At 40.8% G+C, this 23,835-nt stretch overlaps 1 protein-coding gene and 1 non-coding gene across 3 annotated transcripts in view; both read right to left on the bottom strand.

Annotated features, from left to right (window-relative positions):
- The window catches only part of SLC16A14 (solute carrier family 16 member 14), a 55,678-nt gene that overhangs the window by 4,789 nt on the left and 27,054 nt on the right, over positions 1-23,835 (bottom strand). The window contains exon 5 of one of the 2 annotated variants that reach the window (XM_012434201.3): positions 15,334-17,838. The exons of the other annotated variant lie outside the window; for it this stretch is intronic. Coding sequence (XP_012289624.2) covers positions 17,687-17,838 — 152 coding nt within the window. The 3' untranslated portion in view covers positions 15,334-17,686. Of the gene's footprint in view, positions 1-15,333; positions 17,839-23,835 lie in introns of those variants that run through there. 2 annotated transcript variants of the gene reach the window in all.
- Positions 20,740-20,880, bottom strand: LOC135273784 (U4 spliceosomal RNA). The gene has a single exon (XR_010341587.1). It is a non-coding gene; the product is annotated as a U4 spliceosomal RNA (small nuclear RNA).

The raw sequence follows: 23,835 nt of genomic DNA, 5'->3' as shown, positions 1-23,835 counted from the left end.
ACCACGGCCCCCTGAAGAATACAGAAGTTGTGGACTCTGGCTTTTCACTCCACCCAAGTCCTTCCGGAAGGCTCAACAGCGTGGTTTAGTGCCATTTTTTTTTTGGAGACGGAGTCTTCGTCTGTCGCTAAGCTGGTGTGCAGTGACGCAATCTCTGCTCACTGCAACCTCGTCCTCCTGGGTTCAAGCGATTCTCCTGAGTAGCTGGGACTATAGGCGCGTGCCATCACATGCAGCTAATTTTTGTATTTTTAGTAGAGACAGGGTTTCACCATGTTGACCAGGATGGTCTCTCTCTCTCTTGACCTCGTGATCCACCCGCCTCGGCCTCCCAAAGTGCTGGGATTACAGGCGTGAGCCACCGCGCCCAGCCAGTACACACGGTTTTAAGTTTTCCGTGATTGCGAAATCAAGGGCAATCTGCCTCCTGGCAGATGAGGACCCTGACATGGTTATGTCTGGATTTAGTCCAAGAACGGAGCAAAGCTTTAATTGTCAAAAGATCCAGGCCACATTCTCCACTCAAGAGAGTCTGCTAGGGCAGGTACAGGTGACCAGCAGGCAACTCGGAGCAGGAAGGCACGTGCACGGCTCTGGCTGCCTTGGCTCTCCCTGAGCTTTCAGACTTCACTCACAGCCTAATTTTCAGTGACAGAACATAGGTTTATATCGTGAGGATGCAGATTACGTATGTCAGCATAACCTCGTATATAACTGTAACTTACTTGTAACATCAGCACAAAATGATTAAAGCTTCATGTGTAGTGTTTTATCAACAGACTCTGAAAGCTTATGGACATGCAGAATAGTCGATTCAACATGAATCGATAAGAACACAAATATAGCAATTTGAAAACACTATGTATATATTTAAACACAGGTACAATATACACTTATATGTAGTATATAATAATATTACATATAAAAATGTTATAAAAATAGATGCTAAAGTAAATAATTAGAAATAAGAGTTAATATGTTGACTTTTTTTTTTTTTTTTTTTTTTTTTTTGAGACAGTTTCGCTCTTGTTACCCAGGCTGGAGTATAATGGCATGATCTCGGCTCACCACAACCTCGGCCTCCTGGGTTCAAGCAATTCTCCTGCCTCAGCCTCCCGAGTAGCTGGGATTACAGGCGTGCACCACCATGCCCAGCTAATTTTTGTATTTTTAGTAGAGACGAGGTTTCACCTTGTTGACCAGGATGATCTCAATCTCTTGACCTCGTGATCCACCCGCCTCGGTCTCCCAAAGTACTGGGATTATAGGCATGAGCCACCACACCTGGCCTACTTTTTTTTTTTTTTTTGAGACAGAGTCTCACTCTGTCGCCAGGCGCCAGGCTGGAGTTTAGTGGTGCAATTTCAGCTCACTGCAACCTCTGCCTCCGGGGTTCAAACAACTATCCTGCCTCAACCTCCCAAGTAGCTGGGACTATAGGCGCGCACCACCACGCCCAGCTAATTTTTGTATTTTAGTAGAGACGAGGTTTCACTATGTTGGCCAGGATGGTCTCGATCTTGTGACCTCGTGATCCGCCTGCTTCAGCCTCCCAAAGTGTTGGGATTACAGGTGTGAGCCACTGCACCTGGCAATATGTTGACTATTGTTAAATAATAGTTAAAATAAAAAAGATTACTAAGTTATTTCAGTACTTACTTGCTCTAATAATCTGAGTGCCTTGTTACTTGGTTATAATTGTTTTTGCTGAAATAGGAACAATATTATCAAGTGAACATCCTGTATGTCCCCAGCATCCTTAGTGGTTGAAACATTTTGTCCCTCTCTCCCCCATCTCATTTTCCATGTGAGGCTCCACATGACAATCCCATAACATGGTAATAGGCAGCGATGGTCTTGACTTTCTGCTTCTGTTAACAGCTTTCATGTGGATGGATAAATCTGCTTTATGTCCTAACATTTCAGAATGAAATGCCACAGCATTTTTTTTTTTCTTTGAGACTGAGTTTCGCTCTCGTTGCACGGGCTGGAGTGTGATGGCGTGATCTTGGTTCACTGTAACCTCCTCCTCCTTGGTTCACTGCAACCTCCCCCTCCTTGGTTCAAGTGATTCTCCTGCCTCAGTTTCCCGAGTTGCTGGGATCACAGGTTTGTGCCACCACACCTGGCTAATTTTTGTAGTTTTAGTATAGACAGGGTTTCACCATGTTGGCCAGGCTGGTCTCAAACTCCTGACCTCAGGTGATTTGCCTGCCGGCCTCCCAAAGTGCTGGGATTACAGGCGTGAGCCACGGTGCCCAGCCTTACGGCATTTTATAATCTTGCCCTTTCTCATCTTTTCAATCAAATGTGTTTCTACTCTGTTATCATTTACCATTGTAATTACAAAATACTGAAAATTTCTGGTGGTTTATATATTTAGTGTTATAAGAACCATTTATTAACAATAGAAAATAAATATGTATTTTTAATTTATAACAAAATAATAAATATATTTTGCTTAATGTCAAGTTTTACTACTGCTTTTTTCCCAAACACGTTGGCATAGTAACGCATTAAACCTCAGCAATATAGAATCCAAAATGTAGGCCCCACAACTAAGGCTGAGATCACTTGGGGAGGGACTGCAAGCAGGGGTAAGGACCAGGTCCACTTGTCATTGTTTTGTGAGCTGCTTGTGTACATAATGGTCATCAGTCTTATTTATTACCCCAAACTGGCTTCTAAGATGCTGAAGAATAATATAAAACGACCTTACTAAAAACATCAAACATGTACATCACAGTTTTTTGCTCTGAGTTTTAGTATAATGACCTCTATCTTCAGTTTGTATTAATATACTATGAGAGACTATCCAGGCTTTTCAATTCTGAATAGTTGGTTTCAACTCAAAGTGGATGTCTTTGATGTCATGTTAAAAACATTTGAGATGAACGACATGGAAACACAATATCAAAACCTGTGGGATGCAGAAAAGCAATCTAAGAGGGAAGTTTAGAGCCAAAAATGCCTATATTGAAAAAGAAGAAAGACCCCAGGCCAGGTGCAGTGGCTTATTCCTCTAATCACTGCACTTTGGGAAGCTGAAGCAGGAGGATCCCTTGAACCCATGAGTTCAAGACCAGCCTGGGCAACATAGGGAGACCCCGTTTCTACAAAAAATACAAAGATTAGCCCAGCATGGTGGCACGTGCCTGTGGTCCCAGCTACTTGGGAGGCTGAGGTGGCAGGACTGCTTGAGCCAGGAAGGACGAAGCTCTAGTGAGCTGTGATCACACCCCTGCACTCCAAGCTGGGCAACAGAGTAAGACTCTGTCTCAAAAAAATAAAAAAAAATAAAAAAGGAAAAGAAAAAGAAAAAGAAATATCCCAAATAAATAGCCTAACATTACATCTTAAGGAGCTAGTAGAAGAACAAACTAAATCAAAAGTTAGCAGAAAGAAGGAAATAAAGATTTGAGCAGAAAAAATCAAATAGAGAACAGAAAAACCATAGGAAAAACTCAATAAAACCAAGATTTAGTTCTTTGAAAAAATAAACAAAATCAGCAAACCCCTAGCTAAACTAAGGAAAAAAGATAGAAGACTCAAAATCAGAGATGAAAGTGGAGCCATTCCAACAGATGCCTCAGAAATAAGGATCATGAGGGCCTGTTATGAATAATTATATGCCAACAAATTGTATAACCTAGAAGAAATGGATAAATTCCTAGAAAAGTATAACCTACCAGGATTGAATTAACGAGAAATAGAAAGCTTGAATAGAATAACAAGTGAAGAGATTGAAGAAGTAATTAAAAACCTTCCACTGAAGAAAATCTCAGGACCAGATGGCTTTCATGGTTGATTTCTACAAACATACAAAGAAGAATTGTTACCAATACTTCTTAAACTCTTCCAAAAAATAGAGCTAGAGGGAATACTTCCAAACATATTTTATGAGGCCAGCATCAGCTTGATACCAAAGCAAGACAAAAACACAAGAAAAGAAAACTTGAGGCCAGCATCTCTGATGAAGATTGATGCAAAAATCCTCCGTAAAATGTTAGAAAACTGAATTCAACAACACAAAAAGATTATACATCAAGACAAAGTGGGATTTATCTACGGCATGAAAAGCAGGCTTGACATACACAAATCAATCAATGTGATACCTTATCTTAACAGAATGAAAGAGAAAAATACATAATTATCTTAATTGACAAAGAAAAAGTATTTGACAGAGTTCAGCATCCTTTCCTGATGAAAACTATTTATGTATAGAAGGAAAGTTCCTCAACATAATAAATGCAGTTTATAAAGACCTCACAGCTAACATCATAACCAACAGGGAAAAACTCAAAACTTTTCCACTAAGATTCAGTACAAGGCAGGGATGCCCACATTCACCCCTTCTATCAACATAATACTGGAAGTGCTAGCAAGAGCAATCAGACAATAAAAAGAAAAAAAAAGCACCCAAGTTGGAAAAAAATAAAATAAAATTATCTCTATTTGCAGATGACATGATTCTATAGGTGGCAGAAAACCCCAAAGATTTCACAAAAACAAAAAACAAACAAAAAAGCCCGTGTAACTAATAAATGAAGTGAGTAAAGTTGTAGGATACAAAATCAACATACAAAAAAATCAGTAGCATGTCTATACACAAATAGTGGCCTAGCTGAAAAACAAATCGAGAAACCAGTCACATTTATGACAGCATCACAAACTTAATATCTGGCCGGGTGCGGTGGCTCACACCTGTAATCCCAACACTTTGGGAGGCCAAGGCGGGTGGATCACCTGAGGTCAGGAGTTTGAGATCAGCCTGGCCACCATGGTGAAACCCTGTCTCTTAAAAACACAAAAAATTAGCCGGTGTGGTGGCATGTGCCTGTGATCCCAGCTACTTGGGAGGCTGTGAGGCAGGAGAATTACTTGAACCCAGAAGGCAGGGGTTGCAGTGAGGCGAGATTGCACCACTGCATTCCAGCCTGGGTGACAGAGTGAGACTCTGTCTCAAAAAAAAAAAAAAAAGCTCAAAATATCTGAGAATAAATTATTCAAGGACATGAAGGTTTGATACACTGAAAACTAAAACAATTATAAAAGAAATTAAAGGAGATACAAATAAATACTTATATTCATGGATGGGAAAATTTAATATTGTTCTAATGTCTGTATTACCCAAAGCAATAGGCAGATTTAATACAGTCCCTATCAAAATTCCCAAGGACATTCTTCACAGAAATAGAAAAAAAAAAAAAAAAAAAAAAAAGCCTGGACAGTACATCAAGACCCTATCTCTTTAAAAAAATAAAAATTAAAAATTAGCCAGGTATGGTGGTACATGCCTGCAGTTCCATCTACTAGGGAAGCTGAGGCAGGAGGATTGCTTGAACCTAAGAGTTCAGGGTTGCAGTGAGCTGTGATCATGCCACTACAGTCTAGCCTGGGCAACAGAGCAAAGTCTTGTCTCTAAAGAAAATAATAAAGAAAAAAATCCTGAAGTTCATATCGAACCACAGACACCTAGAATAGCCAAAGCAATACTGAGAAAAACATGCTGGAGGCCTCACAGTTCCTGATTTAAAATTATATTACAAAGCTATGGTCATCAAAACACTATAGTACTGGCAGAAAAATGGAAACATAGACCAATGGAACAGAATTGAAAGCCCAGAAATAAGTCCAAATAGATAAGACCATTAATTCTCAACAAGGGCACCAAGAGAACACAATGGGGATAGGATAATGTCTTCAATAAATGGTGCTGGGAAAACTAAATTGCCACTACAAAAGAATGAAATTTGACCCTTATCTTACACCATACATAAAACTCAACTCAAAATGGTTAAAAGACCTAAATGTAAGACCTGAAACCATAAAGCTCCTAGGAGAAAACTCCTCCTCCCAGGCTCAATCCTTGACATTGGCCTTGGCAATGATTTTTCAGATACTATACCAAAAGCCCAGGCTACAAAAGCAAAAAATAAATAACTGGGATGACACCAAACTGAAAAACCTTTGCAGAGCAAAGGAAAGAATCGACGAAATGCAGAGGTGACTTACAGGCTAGAGAACAGTATTTGCAAACCACGCATCTGACAAGGAGTTAATACTCAAAATGTATAAAGCACTCTTACCACTCAATAACAGAAAAACATAACCCTATTAATAAATGGGCTAAAGATCTGAAGAGATGTTTCTCCAAAGAAGACGTAAAAATGCCCAACAGTAGCCAGGCATGGTGGCTTATGCCCATAATCCCAGCATTTTGGGAGACTGAGGCAGGAGGATCACTTAAACCCAGGAGTTTGAGACCAGCCTGGACAATATGGCAAGACCCTGTCTCAACTTTAATTTTTATTTTTTAAATAGCCAAGAGGTACATAAAAAGGTGCGCGACATCACTAATCATCAGAGAAATGCAAATTAATACCAGGTCGACATACCACCTCACACCCGTAAAGATGGCTCTTGTCAAAAACACAAGCGATAAGTAACAAATGTTGGCAAGGATATGGAGAAAAGGAAACCCTAATACACTGTTGGTGAGAATGTAGACTGGTACAGCTATTATGGAAAACAGTATGGAGGTTCCTAAAGAAATTTAAAATAGAGCTACCATATGACCAGCAGTCCATCTTCTGGGTATATATCCAAAGGAGATGAATCATCAACTTGTAATGATAGCTGCATTCCCATGTTCATTGCAGCATTACTCACAATAACCAATATGGAAACAATCTAAATATCCATTGATGGACAAATGGATAAAGTAAATGTGATAGATGTATACGGTGGAATATTATTCGACATTTGCAACAATACAGATGGACCTGGAGGATATTATGCTAAGTGAAATAAGCCAGAAACAAAGAGAAAAACATTGTCTCATCTCACTTATATGTAAAATACATATAGTTTTTAATTATATATAAATATATATGCACATACATATTTGTGTGAATGTGTGTGTGTGCATGTGTGTGTGTGTGTGTGTGTGTGTGTGTAACTTTTTTTGAAACAGTCTCGCTCTGTCACCCAGGCTGGAGTACAGTGGCACAGTCTCAGTTTACTGCAACCTCTGCCTCTCAAGCTCAAGCGATCCTCCCACCTCAGCCTCCCAAAGTGCTAGGATTTTAGGCATGAGCCACAATGCTCGGCCCTGGAATATATATATATATATATATACACACACACACACACACACACACACACGAGATATATATATATATATATATATATATATTTTTTTTTTAAAGCACTCAAATATATTGAGATAGAGAATGAAACAGTGGTTCCCATAGGCAAAGGCTAGGGAGAGAGGAAATGAGGAAATACAGGTGAAAACATGTAAAACAGGAAACGCATAGGATAAAAAGTTGAGAGATCTGATGTACAACATGAAGTCTAATGTATTGGAGATTTTTGTTAAATGAGTAGATTTTAGCTGCTCTTGTCACCAACAAAAAGGAATTATGAGAGATAATATTGTTAATCAGCTTCGTTATGGTAACCATTTTACTGTCGATATGTATCCCATAACATCATGTTGTAAATCTCAAATATACAGAATAAAATTTATGTCAAAAAAACCAAAAACATCAAGTGAACAACGTGCCACCACATAGAAGAAAAATGGCACTTGCAGTTAACACCCTGACAATATGCATTGTCATTTTACACAATAAAATTAATAGCTTCACTTCTACTTCATTTTAAAATCAGATCATCTGCACACCAAGGCAGCATTAGTCTGCCCTTGCAAAGTGGAAATGTCAGGGTGGGGCTACAGAGGACCACCCGTACTACATTCTCTCAAAAATGGTTTTCCACTCAGGAAAATTATTTTCTTTTCCTTCCTTCCTTCCTTCTTCCCTCCCTTCCTTCCTCCTTCCCTCCCCTCTCTCTTTCTTCCTTTTCTTCTCCCTTTCCCTTCCCTTCCCCTTCCCTTCCCCTTCCGTTTCCCTTCCCTTCCCTTCTTTTCCCTTCCTCCCTTTTCCTCTCTTTCTCTGTTTCTTTCTTTTTCACAGACTCTCACTCTGTTGCCCAGGCTGGAGTGAAATGGCATGAGCTCATTTCACTGCAACCTCTGCCTCCCAGGTTCAAGCAGTTCTCCTGCGTCAGTCTCCTGAATAGCTGGGATTACAGGCATGCACCACCACACCTCGCTAATTTTTGTATTTTTAGTAGAGATGGGGTTTCACCAAGTTGGCCAGGCTGGTCTTGAACTCCTGAACTTATGATCTGCCTACCTCAGCCTCCCAAAGTGCTGTGATTACAGGCATGAGCCACCATGCCCACCCAGGAAAGTTATTTTCAATTGGGAAATCTGTTCTGCCCATTCAAAAAGTCTTACAACTACTGATCCATGGCCACAGACTGTGTTGGAATAACCTCAGAAATCATCATCATAATAATAGCAACTTCGATCTATTGTCTACTACCTGCCAAGAAATAAACGAATAGTAAACAATTGAATTCTTAACAGCAATCCTTAAAGGTAAGTGATATTATTTCTGTCGTTTCTCTCAGGGGTCTACAAACTATGGCATGAACCTAATCTGACCAGCCTCCTGATTTTATAAATAAAGCTTTATTGGAACAGCATGGATGTGTTATCTATGGTTGCTTCCACACCGCAGTGGCAGCGTTAGCTAGTCGTCGTGACACAGACTGCATTCCCTGCAAAATCTAATTATTCTGAGAGGACAAGTTAATTGTTTCAAAGTTTCTTAAAACTGAGACTCAAATCTTTACCTATTAAGTCTGTGTTCTTAACCATAAATGCCACAGTACCTCTCCTTTCAAAGCCAACAGCATATCTACCAATAGAACTTGAAAAGGTGATGGGATTTGTGCAGGTCACATTTGAAATTATTAAGGGGAGGGCCTTGAACATAATAGGAGACCATTCAAGAGATTGGTTGCCTGGAGAATATGCCAAGCTTTTGATGAACTAAATTACTGCCTTTTTTTTTTTTTTTTTTTTTTTGAGATGGAGTTTCGCTGTCGTTGCCCCAGCTGGAGCGCAATGGCATGATCTTGGCTCACCACAAGCGATTCTCCTGCCCCAGCCTCCCAAGTAGCTGGGATTACAGGCATGTGCCACCACACCTGGCTAATTTTGTATTTTTAGTAGAGACAGGGTCTCCATGCTGGGGTCTTGAACTCCCAACCTCAAGTGATCCCTGCTTTGGCCTCCCAAAGTGCTGGGATTACAGGCATGAGCCATCACGCCCAGCCAATTATCGCCTATTTTTAAATAAAGTTTTGTTTAGTTTTGTTTTTGAGACAGGGTCTCACTCTGTCACCCAGGCCGAAGTGCTGTGACACAAACACAGCTCACTGCAGCCTCGACCTCAAGCGATCCTCTCACCTCAGCCTCCCGAGAAGCTGGGACCACAGGCACGCATCACCACACCCAAGTAATTTTTGCATTTTTTGCAGAGATGAGGTCTTGCCACGTTACCCAGACTGGTCTCAAACTCCTGGGCTCAAGTCATCCTCGCACCTCGGCCTCCCAAAGTGTTGGGATTACAGGCATGAGCTACCACACCTAGCCTCAAGTGTCTTAAGGCATTTAAATAATAAGGAGTAAATTCTTCTTTGAGACGCTCATACACTCTTATGGAAAACCACCAGGATGAGTAAACAGGGTGAGTAAATACAGCTCACTGGTTCTTCCCCAAACTCGGTCCTCTCTTCCTGCCACTTTCCTCTACTTGACCACTTAGAAATCTCCTGCCAAGAAACTCGTATCTCCTATTTCACCTGACAATGCAAGAGGAGGTGGGATTGGCTCTCACCTCGCTCTCCAGTACCAGTTGGAGACCCTCAACACAACCCCCTCCCCACAGTCCAACTGTAGCACCTTTCCCGCATTGCAGTCCTCTCTGCTCTCCGCCGTGACTCAATTCCCTTTTCCTAGATGACAGCTGCTTCCCCTTTTCAGTCTTTGCAATTCAACATCAGCATTCCCTCCCCTCCGAACATTTTGACGCCGGAGACCTCCCGTCCACACGTGTCACGCTCCAACCTGGCCCACCTGGAATGCTGCTCCTTCCACGCCATTCACATCGGAGCTCTCTGGTGTGGAGCCATTCCTTCTTGAGGGAAGCCTCCTCACCTTCTTGAGAAGCTGCCTCATTTCCCAAGCTCACTTCCAAGCTTCCGTGAATATGTAGATGTGACCAGTTTGCTCTCCGCCCTAACCTGGGTCCCCTACGGTCTGTTCATCCAGTAGCCCCTCCCTGACTGTACTTGATTGCCTGCCCTCTCTGAAGTCCAGGATTAGTGAAACCCTCAATGCCTGAAACGCTCTTGCCCTGTAACCTGCAGCATGTCCACCTGACGGGCGATTTATATCCTCTTCCCTGTGGTCAGCCTGCAGATCATCGCCGGGGCTCATCAGATGTGCTGCCTCGGACCCTTGCTGACCCAGTCTGGCTTCCTCTGGCTTCCACCCATTGCCTTAACAGGCCTTGTATTATCTATTTCCCGGGCTTCTCCCAGTAGGATCTTTAAGCCTTACCTCCCACTTGGCAGAGATTAAGCTTTTCAGTGTGAACGTCACAGCTTCTCTTCTCTCCTGCTTGAAACCTCCCTGTCCTGGGCCCACGTCTTTCTTCTACCTTCAGAGGGAGGAGTTGACTTATTACCAGTGCTCACCTCTCTCCATTGTTAGGGATTCTGGTCTTTCTCATCTCCTTGTTCTCCTATATCTTCCATTTCTCTTCTTCAAAGATTTCCCTTTCTTTTCTTTTTTGAATACTTACGTAAATAGAGACAGGGTCTTGCTATGTTGCCCAGGCTGGTCTTGAACTCCTGGCCTCAAGCGATCCTCTTGTCTTGGCCTCCTAAGGCACTAGGATTACAGGAATGAGCCACTGCACCTGGCCCCCTTTTCTTTTCTTAAGAATATAGGAATCAGCCAGGCTATAATCCCAACACTTAGGGAGGCCGAGGCAGGTGGATTGATTAAGCCCAGGAGTTTGAGATGAGCCTGAAAAATGTACAGAAAAGTGAGACCTTGTCTTTACAAAAAAAGAATATAGGTCTCTCCTTGAAAGAAGCTTCATTCTAATGACTTTCTCAGTGACCTCTTATTTCTCTCTTTCTGAGCCACCAAACATCTATGACAATTCCTCTCCCCTCACTGCTTCCCCGATCCTCTACTATTCCCGCATTTCCTTAGCCTCTCTTGGCCATCTTCTGAAGCTACTCTCTTAGCTGCTACAGAGAGTTTCTAGTTTAGTATCCCCTTCTCAGCACCTGTTGTTAATTCCTTTAAAAATACTGTTTTAGGCCGGGTGCAATGGCTCACACCTGTAATCCCAGCACTTTGGGAGGCCGAGGCGGGTGGATTATCTGAGGTTAGGAGTTCGAAACCAGCCTGACCAATCTGGTGAAACCCCATCTCTACTAAAAATACAAAAATTAGCCGGGTGTGGTGGCGCCCACCTGTACCTATGTTGTCCCCTTGCCCCGTCATCATGCCAGCCCCCTAACCAAGTCATGCCCAGCGTCCAGGGCCACTTCACACTTCAGCCATCTCTCCTTCTGATTCCTCTAGCACAAAATGTGCTGCTGGGATCTTGGGAGTCCTCAAAACCCCTTCGGTGGTCTGTGAGGTCAGAACTATTTTCATAATAATACTATGACATTATTCTAAGACATTATTTATCTTTTCATTCATTCCCTTTTTTTTTTTGATACAGGATCTCAAAAAAGACTATGTTGTCTTACTTTGAAATAATGTTTAAAAGTACTTTTTTGTTTTTTGGGGGGTTTTTTGAGACGGAGTTTCATTCTTGTTGCCCAGGCTGGAGCGCAATGGTGCTATCTGGGTTTACTACAACCTCTGCCTCCTGGGTTCAAGCAATTCTCCTGCCTCAGCCTCCCAAGTAGCTGGGATTACAGGCATGTGCCACCACGCCCGGCTAGGTTTTGTTTTTTAGAGGGAGATCTGCTCTGTCACTCAGGCTGGAGTGCAGTAGAGTGATCTCGGCTCACTGCAAACTCTGCTTCCCAGGTTCAAGCAATTCTCCTGTTTCAGCCTCCCAAGTAGCTGGGACTGCAGGTGCCCGTCACCACACCCAGCTAATTTTTGTATTTTTAGTAGAGAAGGGGTTTCACCTTACTGGTCAGTCTGGTCTCGAACTCCTAACCTCAGGTAATCCACCCGCCTTGGCCTCCCAAAGTGCTGGGATTACAGGCGGTGAACCACCTTGCCCAGGCAAAAGTATTTTTAAAAATAGTTTTAAAACCCTACTAAAAAGTGAATTCTAGAATTTAATATTTTATTGAAAACTTAAACATTTATATTTTTATTCTATTTAAGGATGAGTGATTTGCTTTAAAAGAGGATACGGGAAATCTCTCCCTCTTAGCCCACAGCTGCGCTATTGAAGACTAAAGATGCTAAAAAAAGATGAAACTGACATATTAAGTAGTTTTCAAACTATGTAAGGGAACAACTACAAAAAAAAAAAAAGAATAAATATGACTCAGTGGTGTTTCTCATTGGCTTTATAGTGTTAAAAGTTTACCTTTTTGGTATCTCTTAAGTTGTGGCATCACTTTGAGAGGAATCATTCAGTTTAAAGAAAAAAGGAGTTGAATATTTTTTTTTTTGAGTTGAATCTTTTAACTATAGATATGACGAGTTTGTTAAAAGCCCAAAATGTATCCTTACAGCTTTTTAAACCAGAAATGAAAAAGCCACTGAAGTGGGTAAGTTACTGAACTGCCCTGAGAAGGGCACACAAGCCCATTCAGCTGGCATTGCCAAGTGCTTGCTGGATGGAAACTCAGCAAAAGAAAATCACGACCGTGCCACTTCTTTACTTCTTTTTTTTGAGACAGAGTCTCACTCTGTGGTCTAGGCTGGAGTGCAGTGGCGTGATCTCGGTTCACTGCAACCTCCACCTCCCAGGTTCAAGCGATTCTCCTTCCTCAGCCTGGGATTACAGGCACACGCCACCACACCCAGCTAATTTTTGTATTAGCTTTGTCATCACTCTTTCTACGCTGGAATAGCAGGTTACTTATGCATGTGGGCTGCTTGAGGGCAGAGACTTTGCATTAGCCTGCCTTGCTCCTATAGAAGCCCGGTCTACATTTGTTGATTGGAAAAGGACTGAGTAAAAGATTATACACTGTGAGGAAACAACAGATATTGGAGAGGATGTGGAGAAATAAGAACTTTTACACAGTTGGTGGGAGTGTAAATTACTTCAACCATTGTGAAAGACAGTGTGGCGATTTCTCAAGGATGTAGAACCAGAAATACCATTCGACCCAGCAATCTCATTAAAGGTTATATACCCAAAGGATTATAAATTATTATACTATAAAGACACATGCACACATATGTTTATTGCAGCACTGTTCACAATAACAAAGAACTGGAACCAACTCAAATGCCCACCGATGATAGGCTGAATAAAGAAAATGTGGCACATATGCACCATGGAATACTGTGCAGCCATAAAAAAGGATGAGTTCATGTCCTTTTCAGGGACATGGATGAAGCTGGAAACCATCATTCTCAGCAAACTGACCCAAGAACAGAAAACCAAACACTACATGTTCTCATAAGTGGGAGTTGAACACACATGGACACAGGGAGGGGAACATCACACTCACCAGGGCCTGTCGGGGGGTGGGGGCCTAGGGGAGGGATAGTATTAGGAGAAACACCTAATGTAGATAACAGGTTGACAGGTGCAGCAAACCACCGTGGCACATGTATACGTATGTATCAAACCTGCACGTTCCACACATGTACCCCAGAACTTAAAGTATTTAAAAAAAAACGATACGCTATGAAGCCTTCGTAGATAGTAATTGACCAGAATGCCGTATGAAAGGAAATAATGAGAGAGTCAGGACAAGTATTTGAAATTAATTGGAAAGTTTTGCCCTTAAATATGTTGAGACCAGGTCTGCAATTTTAGTATGCGTAAGAATCAATTGAGAAGCTTATCTGAAAGGAAGTTTTACTGGTCCCAGCTCCAATTCTCTAGGTTTTAAGTAGGCCTAGGAATCTGCATTCAAAATAATTTTGTATACAAAGTTTAAATTGAAAAAGCATTATGTGGATAAGGAAAAAAGTCGGAGCCACCTTATTCCCCAGATTTTCTTCTCTGGAGCCAACAACTGTTAATGTTTTCTTATGTTTCTTCCCAGCAATTTTCTGTTTCTGTCCAAGCCTATTATATATATGAATGACTTTTTTTTTTTGTAATGAAAACATATAATTAGGGCATATTAAACATATTACTTTATCTTGCTTTTTTTTTTTTTAAGACAGACTCTCACTCTGTTGCCCAGGCTGGAGTGCAATGGCGCCATCTCAGCCCACTTCAATCTCTGCCTCCTGGGTTCAAACGAGTCTCCTGCCTCAGCCTCCTGAGCAGCTGGGATTGTACAGGTGCCTGCCACCATGCCCAGCTAATTTTTGTATTTTTAGTAGAGATGGAGTTTCATCATGTTGCCCAGGCTGGTCTCGAACTCTTGAGCTCAAAGTGATCTGTCTGCCTCGGCCTCCCAAAGTGCTGGGATTACAAAAGCCACCACGCCTGGCCTATCTTGCTTTTGGTTTTTTTAAAGCACTATGTCTTGGAGACTGTTTCTGAATTCTACATATAGATCTGCCTCTTTTGTTTAATAATTCTATAAATCCACTGTATTATTAGAAGTCCGTACTTTAAAATACTTTATACTGTACTTTAACAGTTATGCTATAACAGTTATCTATTGGTAGGCATTTAAATTGTTTCCAGACTTTTTTTTTTGAGACAGAGTTTTGCTATTGTGCCCAGGCTGGAGTGCAATGGAGCGATCTCGGCTCACTGCAACCTCCGCTTCCGGGTTCAAGTGAGTCTCCTGCCTCAGCCTCCTGAGCAGCTGGGATTACAGGCATGTGCCACCACATCTGGCTAATTTTGTATTTTTAGTAGAGACGGGGTTTCTCCATGTTGGTCAGGCTGGTCTTGAACACCCAACCTCAGGTGATCTGCCCGCCTTGGCATCCGAAAGTGCTGGGATTACAGGCGAGAGCCACCAAGCCTGGCTGTTTCCAGTCTTTAATATAACAAACCAAAACAACAAATCCTTATTTGTCTGTGTTCATATGCAGAAAATGATGTTAGAAATGCAATTGCTGGATTCAAAGATGTGTGCATTTTGAATTTAATACTTAGAGTTAGCACTTCTCACAATCATTCTAGGTGATTCTGTCCAGGTGGTTTGTGACCATACCTAGAGAAATAGTTTTTCAGGGGAAAGAATGAAACAAATAATTACCAGCTACATTTTAGAAGTCTTCTCTTTGAGGGCAACAACACAGAAATTTTATACAAAAACTCACTGACCATCTTCAAAGACGACAACATTTATTTGATTGTATGTAAATAGAAATTACTCGGATACATGAGGGGAAAACCATAAAGCACATAATACAAATACACAATTAACTCTTTATAATACCTTCAAAGAATGGCCGGTAACATAAACAGGAAATATTTGCAGTTAATTCTTTACAGTATTCTCTTTTGCCAACATGAATACTGCAAGCAGGTCTTTGATTTTTTGACAATGGGAACTTCTCCTCATTTGGTAGAAGTTACCACTTTCAAAAACATAGTAAGTCTCCAAACAACTGTACAAACTGAACGTGAGCAAGTCTAACTTAGATGGAATTAAAGTCGAGTCATTGGACAAAAGGTTCATATTGATGATACACAACCAGCAGTGCCAGCATCCAAATACATTGGCTTTAGCACCATTTAAAATACTTAACACTGCCTCTGGTTAATTTGATGTTGTCAGAAAATGAAAGTAATGAATCAATGTAGTCAGTTTTAAAACAGACAACAACATGTGTTTCAATCTAATCATCCTAATTCTATGGTAAATCATAGAGAGAAGAGGGAGCATTGCCTCAGCTTTAAGATGATCTTTATCAAAATAGAGAGCTGGATTCTGTAACAGCAGCCAAAGCTGTGATGATAACGCATAGGTGGTTGTGTTGAACCAAATGGATTATGACATGCAATCTATCGTCTATAATAATTTACAGGCAATTCCCGAGTCATTGGAGGTAATATTGAGTGTATATATTAACCATGCTTTTGTGTCTCCTTTCCATTAGCTGCCTTTTATTATTTTGGTGGTCCTTTCATTATACAACCCCTCCCACTAGACATTAGAGCAGGAAATAGTGGAGTTGAAATAGAAAGAGAACTTGTTAATAACTCAGAAGGGCGTGGTCGAGTAGAACTGAAACTGCTGGCTACAATTAGACTTGGGGTGGCATTGTTTGATTCCAATTCCTAGTAGCATTCCTGCCTCTAATTGTCAAGGATAATTGAGACTTTAGATAAATTTGACCTAAGATAGGTCAATGATATTCAAGGATTTGTTTGTGTGTGATGATCAAATTGCGAGTAGAAATTTAAATAGTTCTAAAGTATGTGTAAACAAGTAAGGCAGCCAGAAATTTCAAACAATTCTGGGAAGAACATTCTGCAGTCTGAAAAACATTTGGCTTAGAAAAATAGACATCTCAGATAAAGAAAGGGTATTATTGGATGTCACAGATCACAGTTGTCTTCTGTATGAAATCAAGCAAGAGAACTATTTTTAAAACTGTGCCAAGCTCAGGCAAATGAATGGTCTATACACCAACATGAGACTCTAGAGATGGGCTATTTGTTATCACTACTCCAACGTCAGGGGTGGCACAGACATCTATACTAAGGGGATTCCACTTGTTACCCTCACAACTTGATAGCGTTATATTTTGGATTAGTAACATTCCTTGCAGTTGATTTAACTATTAACTTTATTTGTCAGTTAGCAATTCGTTCTACATTATATTTTTTGGGCAGAAGAAACTCAGAAAAACTATTACAGGCCCCAGACCATGCTTATCATCTAAGAGGCCAATGGTATGAATAAAAGTGCTTGAATTGTAGCCCTTGATTTAATGTTGTGCGTACAAATACAACTTCTGCAAAATAAATCATTACTGTTAGTTCTTTGTTAAGGTTTTGTCTCAAGATTCCATTTATAACTGGATAACACTGAATTAGGATTAATGGCAAATGCCTTCTTTTAGAGGAGGATTTCTAAATCACAATCCCTAGCTACAGAATTCTCTCATAAAAATATAAGCCGAGTTTCTTTAATTGTACTACATTGTATTATCGGTGGAATTTAGAGCATGCCTTTGATGCTAGTAGATCAATATCTCCCTGTAATCCCTAATTTCTGAAATCCAGTCATATTCTTGTGCTTGAAACCTATTGATCTGTAAGCTTTCTGGAAGCGCACAGATACTTCAGTTTGTCTTGCAAAGAGGCGGCTGAGTTGAAAAGCTTTTGTTCCCTGTTTTTGTTTTAAGAGCTGTATTTAAAACCCGAGTCCCAGTAGATGACAAGAGAATAGTTTTTATAAGGGCATTTCTACCAATTATTTAAGCGGCTGTCTTTGAACAACACTGTCATCTCCAGAATGTATGTAGTCCTTAATACCTTCCAGCATTACGTCTCCCCAAACAGAGAGGCAGTGCTGCTTACAAATGAGGCTGTGACAATGGCATTTACAAATGACAGTGCCAGTTACCGTACAAAGTGCTTTCCCAGGTCCTGCCATAGGTGCCTCACAGCAACCATGCGAGGTAGGCATGAGTATTACATTGAAACCGGACATGGAACATTACACCATACTAAACATGTGCACCATCCATGTATTTTCTTCTGGATTGTTCTATAATTCGAATACACGGTTGAATAAGTAAAAAGAGTATTCCTATCATGTAAAGCAAACCACATATGTAGAAGGAAAAATCATATTTTTGCGTGATGTCATAGATCCACCCTACAAAACAAAAAATATATTCAGTGTCATGGAGTCGATAAAATAAAAATCAAGAACATAAAACAGGCGTTTATTGCTGCTATAAATATTTCTAAAAGAATTTATATGTCATTTCATACCAATAAAATGTTTCATTTATCCATTTCTTTTCCTTTTTCTGTTTTCATTTAGCCATTTTTAAGGGTATGCTATCTACCAGTGTTCCCCCACTGCCAGAGGAGGGCTGCATTCATTTTTTAAGCCACTTGGGCGCTTTGGAAGGCATTTGAAGCAATTCCCAGCGGACTCATGGGGAGAACCTTCTGGTTCACTTGAAGGCACGCACAAGGCCAGCAGTGAAAGGCGAATCCAATGATTTTCTTTTTTCACAAGTGCAAACATGAATCTTTTCTAAAACCTACAAAAATGATTCTGACGTTTTTAGTGTGTATGAAAAGAGGCTAAGCAGAAGACATTTGAACTTTCAATACTTCTGAAATATTTGAGGGTAAACATCTGTTCTAGAAAGAATCAAAATCTTCAGGTGTTATAAAATCCACATTTACAATCATAGAACTTTAATATTTACATTTATAAAACCCTAAGTGGCCCAAGAAACTGTCATGGATGCTGATTAAATTATTCTATTTTCAAATAATAATTTAATAGTATAATCTAACACCTTAATATAATGATTTTACTAGACATCCTGTAAAATACCACTATATTTCATGAATTCTAAGACACTGATATGCCATATTTTATTTATCAGTAAGAAATAAATATCCTTGTCAATTCAGATATGACTCAGTATTTCCTCAGGACTTTGTAAAAGGCATTCTAATTTTAGAGATGTCAAAATATGAAAAAAAGTCTCAGAATCTATGAAATATGTTTCCTATACTTCAGGATTAATTCTAAGAATGGATCACGTCATAGTTCCCACATAGCCAACTATGCAAACTGAGAGGACTGAGCTATACACAAGAGTTTTATTTCTGGTAAAAATGTAAATTTTGAACATTTATTTTTTTCTTTTTTGTAAGTACATTAATTAGTAAAGACTTAAAATATAAATGATTTAATGGCCGGGCTCAGTGGCTCACACCTGTAATCCTAGCACTTTGAGAGACCACGGTGGGCAGATCACGTGAAGCCAGGAGTTCGAGACCAGCATGGCCAACATGGTGAAATCCCTGTCTCTACTAAAAAATTCAAAACTTGCTGGGTGCGGTGGCTCACATCTGTTATCCCAGCCCTTTGGGAGGCCAAGGTGGCTGGATCACCTGAGGTCAGGAGTTCGAGACCAGCCTGGGTAACATGGTGAAATCCCGTTTCTACTAAAAATACAAAAAATTAGCCGGGTATGGTGGCACACACCTGTAATCCCAGCTACTTGGGAGGCTGAGGCACGAGAATTGCTTGAACCCTGGAGGCGGAGGTTGCAGTAAGCTGAGATCACACCATTGCACTCCAGCTTGGGCAACAAGAGCGAAACTCCGTCTCAAAACAAACAAAAACAAACAAAACAACAACAAAAATATTCCAAAAATTAGCTGGGCATGGTGGTGCATGTCTGTAATTCCAGCTACCCAGGAGGCTGAGGCATGAGAACTGCTTGAACCTAGGAGGCAGCGGTTGCAGTGAGCTGAGATGGTGCCACTGTACTCCAGCCTGGGCAACAGAGCAAGACTCTGCCTCAAAAAATAAAATAAATAATAAGATTTTCTGACCAAACATAGTATTCCATGTCCACTTTTCAGAAACATCTTTTAAAAAATCTACTTGGCAAATGAGTGCATAAATCCAACTTAAATATCTCCCATCAAGAAACAGCCACACAAAAGCAACTGAGAAAGGTGTAAACTAGTCCCTCTGACTTCCTGGTTGTTTTCTATATCTCTTTGTTTATTCTGTCTAGTGCAAGATGTATGTGCCTGGATTACTTATTTACAGGGATCAGTCAAGGCATTCATAAAGAAAAACAGACCATAGCTTACAAATGTATAAGCTTTTTTTAAAAAAGCAACTAGTTAAAGGCCGGGCATGGTGGCTCACGCCTGTAATCCAAGCACTTTGGAGGCCAAGGCGGGCGGATCACCTGAGGTCAGGAGTTCAAGACCCGCCTGACCAACATGGTGAAATCCCATCTTTAAAAAAAAGAAAAAGAAGAAGAAGAAAAAAATAAAGCAACAAGTTAAAAGGTATGAATTCTGGATAAACTTTTTTTTTTTTTTTTTGAGACGGAGTTTCACTCTCGTTACCCAGGCTGGAGTGCAATGGCACGATCTCGGCTCACTGCAACCTCCGCCTGCTGGGTTCAGGTAATTCTCTTGCCTCAGCCTCCTGAGTAGCTAGGATTACAGGCACGCGCCACCATGCCCAGCTAATTTTTTGTATTTTTAGTAGAGACAGAGTTTCACCATGTTGACCAGGATGGTCTCGATCTCTTGACCTCGTGATCCACCCGCCTCGGCCTCCCAAAGTGCTGGGATTACAGGTGTGAGCCACCGCGCCCGGCCGAATTCTGGATAAACTTTAAAAGTAAACCAAGTTTTTGAACTTGTTATTTGATGTAAAAAAAAGAAAAGAAAAAATCCGACTCTTTAGAAGTGGCTGAGTAAAATGCTTTATCTTTTCTTAATCTGTAACTGGAGACAAGGGGAACAAAAAGATTAAACATAATCCAGAAATAATGCTTCAACTTCCGAACTGAATCAGAAAGGCACGTTGACACTGATATATGAACAAAAACACACCCAACTTCTACTCAGTGTTACCAGTTGGTAACTGTGGACAATTGTGAATTAGGACAATATGAACAATTCACTTGCAGATAATGCAGAGTGGTCTGTATCTAGAGTACATGACGGGACTAACTGTCATCTACAATTTTCTTTCTTTTTTTTTTTTAATTTTCAGTCTCAATAGAGACTGTCAAAAATTGCCAATGCCAACAATATTTCAAGTCGTCGTGGCGGGGTATTGGGAAAAGTTTTCAGTTAGCAATAATCGTGCCTTGGATAAACCTCATTGGCTACGATACTGCCACTGCACAAAGCTGTCATCTACAATTTAAAAAAAAAACAATAAATACAAATGAGGTTCTCATATTCCACTCATCTCATATAAAAGCTGACCAGGTCATTTTATTTATTTATTTAGAGACAGAGTCTCATTCTTGTCGCCCAGGCTGAAGTGCAGTGGTACAATCTTGGCTCACTGCAACCTCTGCCTCCAGGTTGAAGCAATTCTCCTGCCTCAGCCTCCCAAGTAGCTGAGACTACAGGTGTGCACCACCACGCCCAGCTAATTTTGTATTTTTAGTAGGGACGGGGTTTCACCATATTGGCCAGGCTGGTCTGGAACTCCTGACCTTGTGATCCACCCGCCTTGGCCTCCCAAAGTGCTGGGATTACAAGCATGAGCCACCACACCCTGCCAACCAGGTCATTTTAATGGCTAAATCCTCGATTTCCACATGATCAAGTGATTGAGGGTAGAAATGATGACTGTAAGTAACAAACACCAATGGCTGAAACAAGTCGAACTATTATTGCTGCTTAACATGAACCTTGGAAATAGGACAAAATCCTACTGGCTGGAAAGTTAAGCTGTATTTCGTTTAGACTATTTATTTACTTTTTGTTGGAAGTGGTTGATCATAAGCTCCAGGCTCTGTGATGCGGCCTCTGCCTACCTTTCTCCCCTGCTCACCACGACAAGCCATGCTGAATTTGTTAGCATTTCAAATACATTTCTCTTGGCTCCTTGTTTGAACATGTCCTGTTCCCCCTTCTGGGTGGGACAGTAATAAATACCATCGCCCTTAGAGCAGCACCCTAGGATTCCCTTTCCCCCACCCCATCCTTCATCTTTACTCTGCAGAATATAAAAAAAAATGTCTGTTAAGTATATTACATAGTGCTACAGCCTTAAATTGAATTCATTATGATTATGATTATGATTATTTTTTGAGACAGAGTCTCACTCTGTCCCCCAGGCTGCAATATCTCTGCAATATCAGGTATGATCTCTGCTCACTGCAGCCTCCGCACCATCCCCCCCACCCCGCCCCTCCAGGTTCAAGCAATTCTCCTGCCTCAGCCTCCTGAGTAACTAGGATTACAGGCATGTGCCACCATGCCTGGTTAATTTTTGTATTTTTAGTAGAGATGGGGTTTTACCATGTTGGCCAGGCTGGTCTCAAACTCCTGACCTCAGGTGATCCACCTGCCTCAGCCCAGCACTTGTGCTGGGATTACAGGCATGAGACACCGTGCCCAGCCAAATTCATTATTATTATTATTTTTGTAAACAACTGTCCTCTTTCCTCTAAAAATAGAAGCATTCGTAAGACCATCTCCACATGCCCAAGCTTCAAACGTAACTCATGTCAAATTTTTTAAAAAAGCACATTCAACTTCACTGAACAATTTAACATAGTACAAATTGTAGGAGTAGTCATAAATTTCATGTTATGTTAATCCCATAGGTTTTCTCCAATCTACCTTTAGGATTTACTTATAAATAACTCTGGATCCTGCCATCTCCCTTTGGTGCCTGTTTTAATATTTCTGCTAGTTTGAATTCAAACCCAGTCGGATGTAAAGCAGGTCAGGAGAGACTGGACCCTACCAGGAGCTCTGAGCTTCAGCACATGTTGACACAACTCCTTTAGAGAGAAGACAGTTCCCACAAGCTTCCCTCCTCATTCATCCTTCGCCACCCCTCCTAGAGGTCTGACCTCAGTTCCTGGATTTGGAACCCGAGATTCTTGGCAACCCTCATCCAAGCACCAATTCAAACCTACAGCTTCAAAGTAAAATCTGGTTCCCTATTAAAGTGCATTTTCTTTTCATTTGATTCTGTCAAATAATTAATAGCTGTTTTTCTTATTAATTAAATAAGGGGCCCCAGCTTTTGGTGAAAAACATTGCAAATTATTAAGGTGTTAGATATGTGAATGGAAGAGATATGTGTAGAATGTTGGTCAGCCAAATCTGATGGCCGAGTTTTTGCCATATCATACACTGAAACATCTAGGAATGTATCTACGATTGTTACGTCATTTTATTTTATTTTATTTTTGAGTCGGAGTCTCGCTCTTGTCACCCAGTCTAGAGTGCAGTGGTGTGATCTCAGCTCACTGCAACCTCTGCCTCCCAGGTTCAAGCGATTCTCCTGCCTCAGCTTCCCAAGTAGTTGGGATTATAGGCAGCAAAGTTTTATATTTTTGTAGAGATGAGAGTTCACCACGTTGGCCAGGCTATCTCAAACTCCTGACCTCCAGTGATCCACCAGACTCAGCCTCTCAAAGTGCTGGGATTACAGGCACGAGCCACCACACCCAGGCTTTTATTACATCTTTAAAGGGGTTGAACAAAATGCCCAACACTATTATAAATAAATTAGATCAAGAAGTCCATGCTACTGAATGACATAGTTGAAATGTCTGTTCAATATCTCTGATTCTTGAAAAGTTTTTTTTTTTTTAAAAAAAAGGTAATGTGAACAGTAATTTTCTTTGCAGCAAACCCAGCTAAGTAATTTCTAGTGCACCTCAAATTTCTAGCAAGAGTTTAATGTGGTCATGTACTCACTCATATCTCAGTTACTCTGACCCTACAGTGTATGTAAATGCTGGCTTGCATCTCATTGCAATGTCGGCTCCTTGGCCTGGAAAGTCAATAAATTAAATATCATGCAGGTAGCCAATGAATGTTGTTCATCACTCCTTAGTGTATGAATTCGAGATGGAAGATGAAGAAACCAACAAATGCAAAAAAAGAAAGGCCCCTTTAGCTTGCTGGCCTAGACAGGCACATCAGAACGTTGATTCTGGGGTTTCCATAGCAGCATATGATACCCATCATAGAAGACTCCCAACCATTAATACAACAATTTTTACCCTCCATGGTGGATCCCATTGCTCTATAGAATCCACCTCCAGGGAGGAATCTTGAAGCAGTCAAGAGATAAGATCTGATGACTGAGGGTTGGGTATCACTCCCTGCT

This window comes from Aotus nancymaae, unplaced genomic scaffold (genome assembly GCF_030222135.1).
Source record: "Aotus nancymaae isolate 86718 unplaced genomic scaffold, 86718_ANA_hifiasm-v0.15.2.pri h1tg000008l, whole genome shotgun sequence".
Classification (NCBI taxonomy): Eukaryota; Metazoa; Chordata; class Mammalia; order Primates; family Aotidae; genus Aotus; species Aotus nancymaae.
Note: the sequence above shows the minus strand (reverse complement) of the source record. Positions and strands in the feature narration are given on the sequence as shown.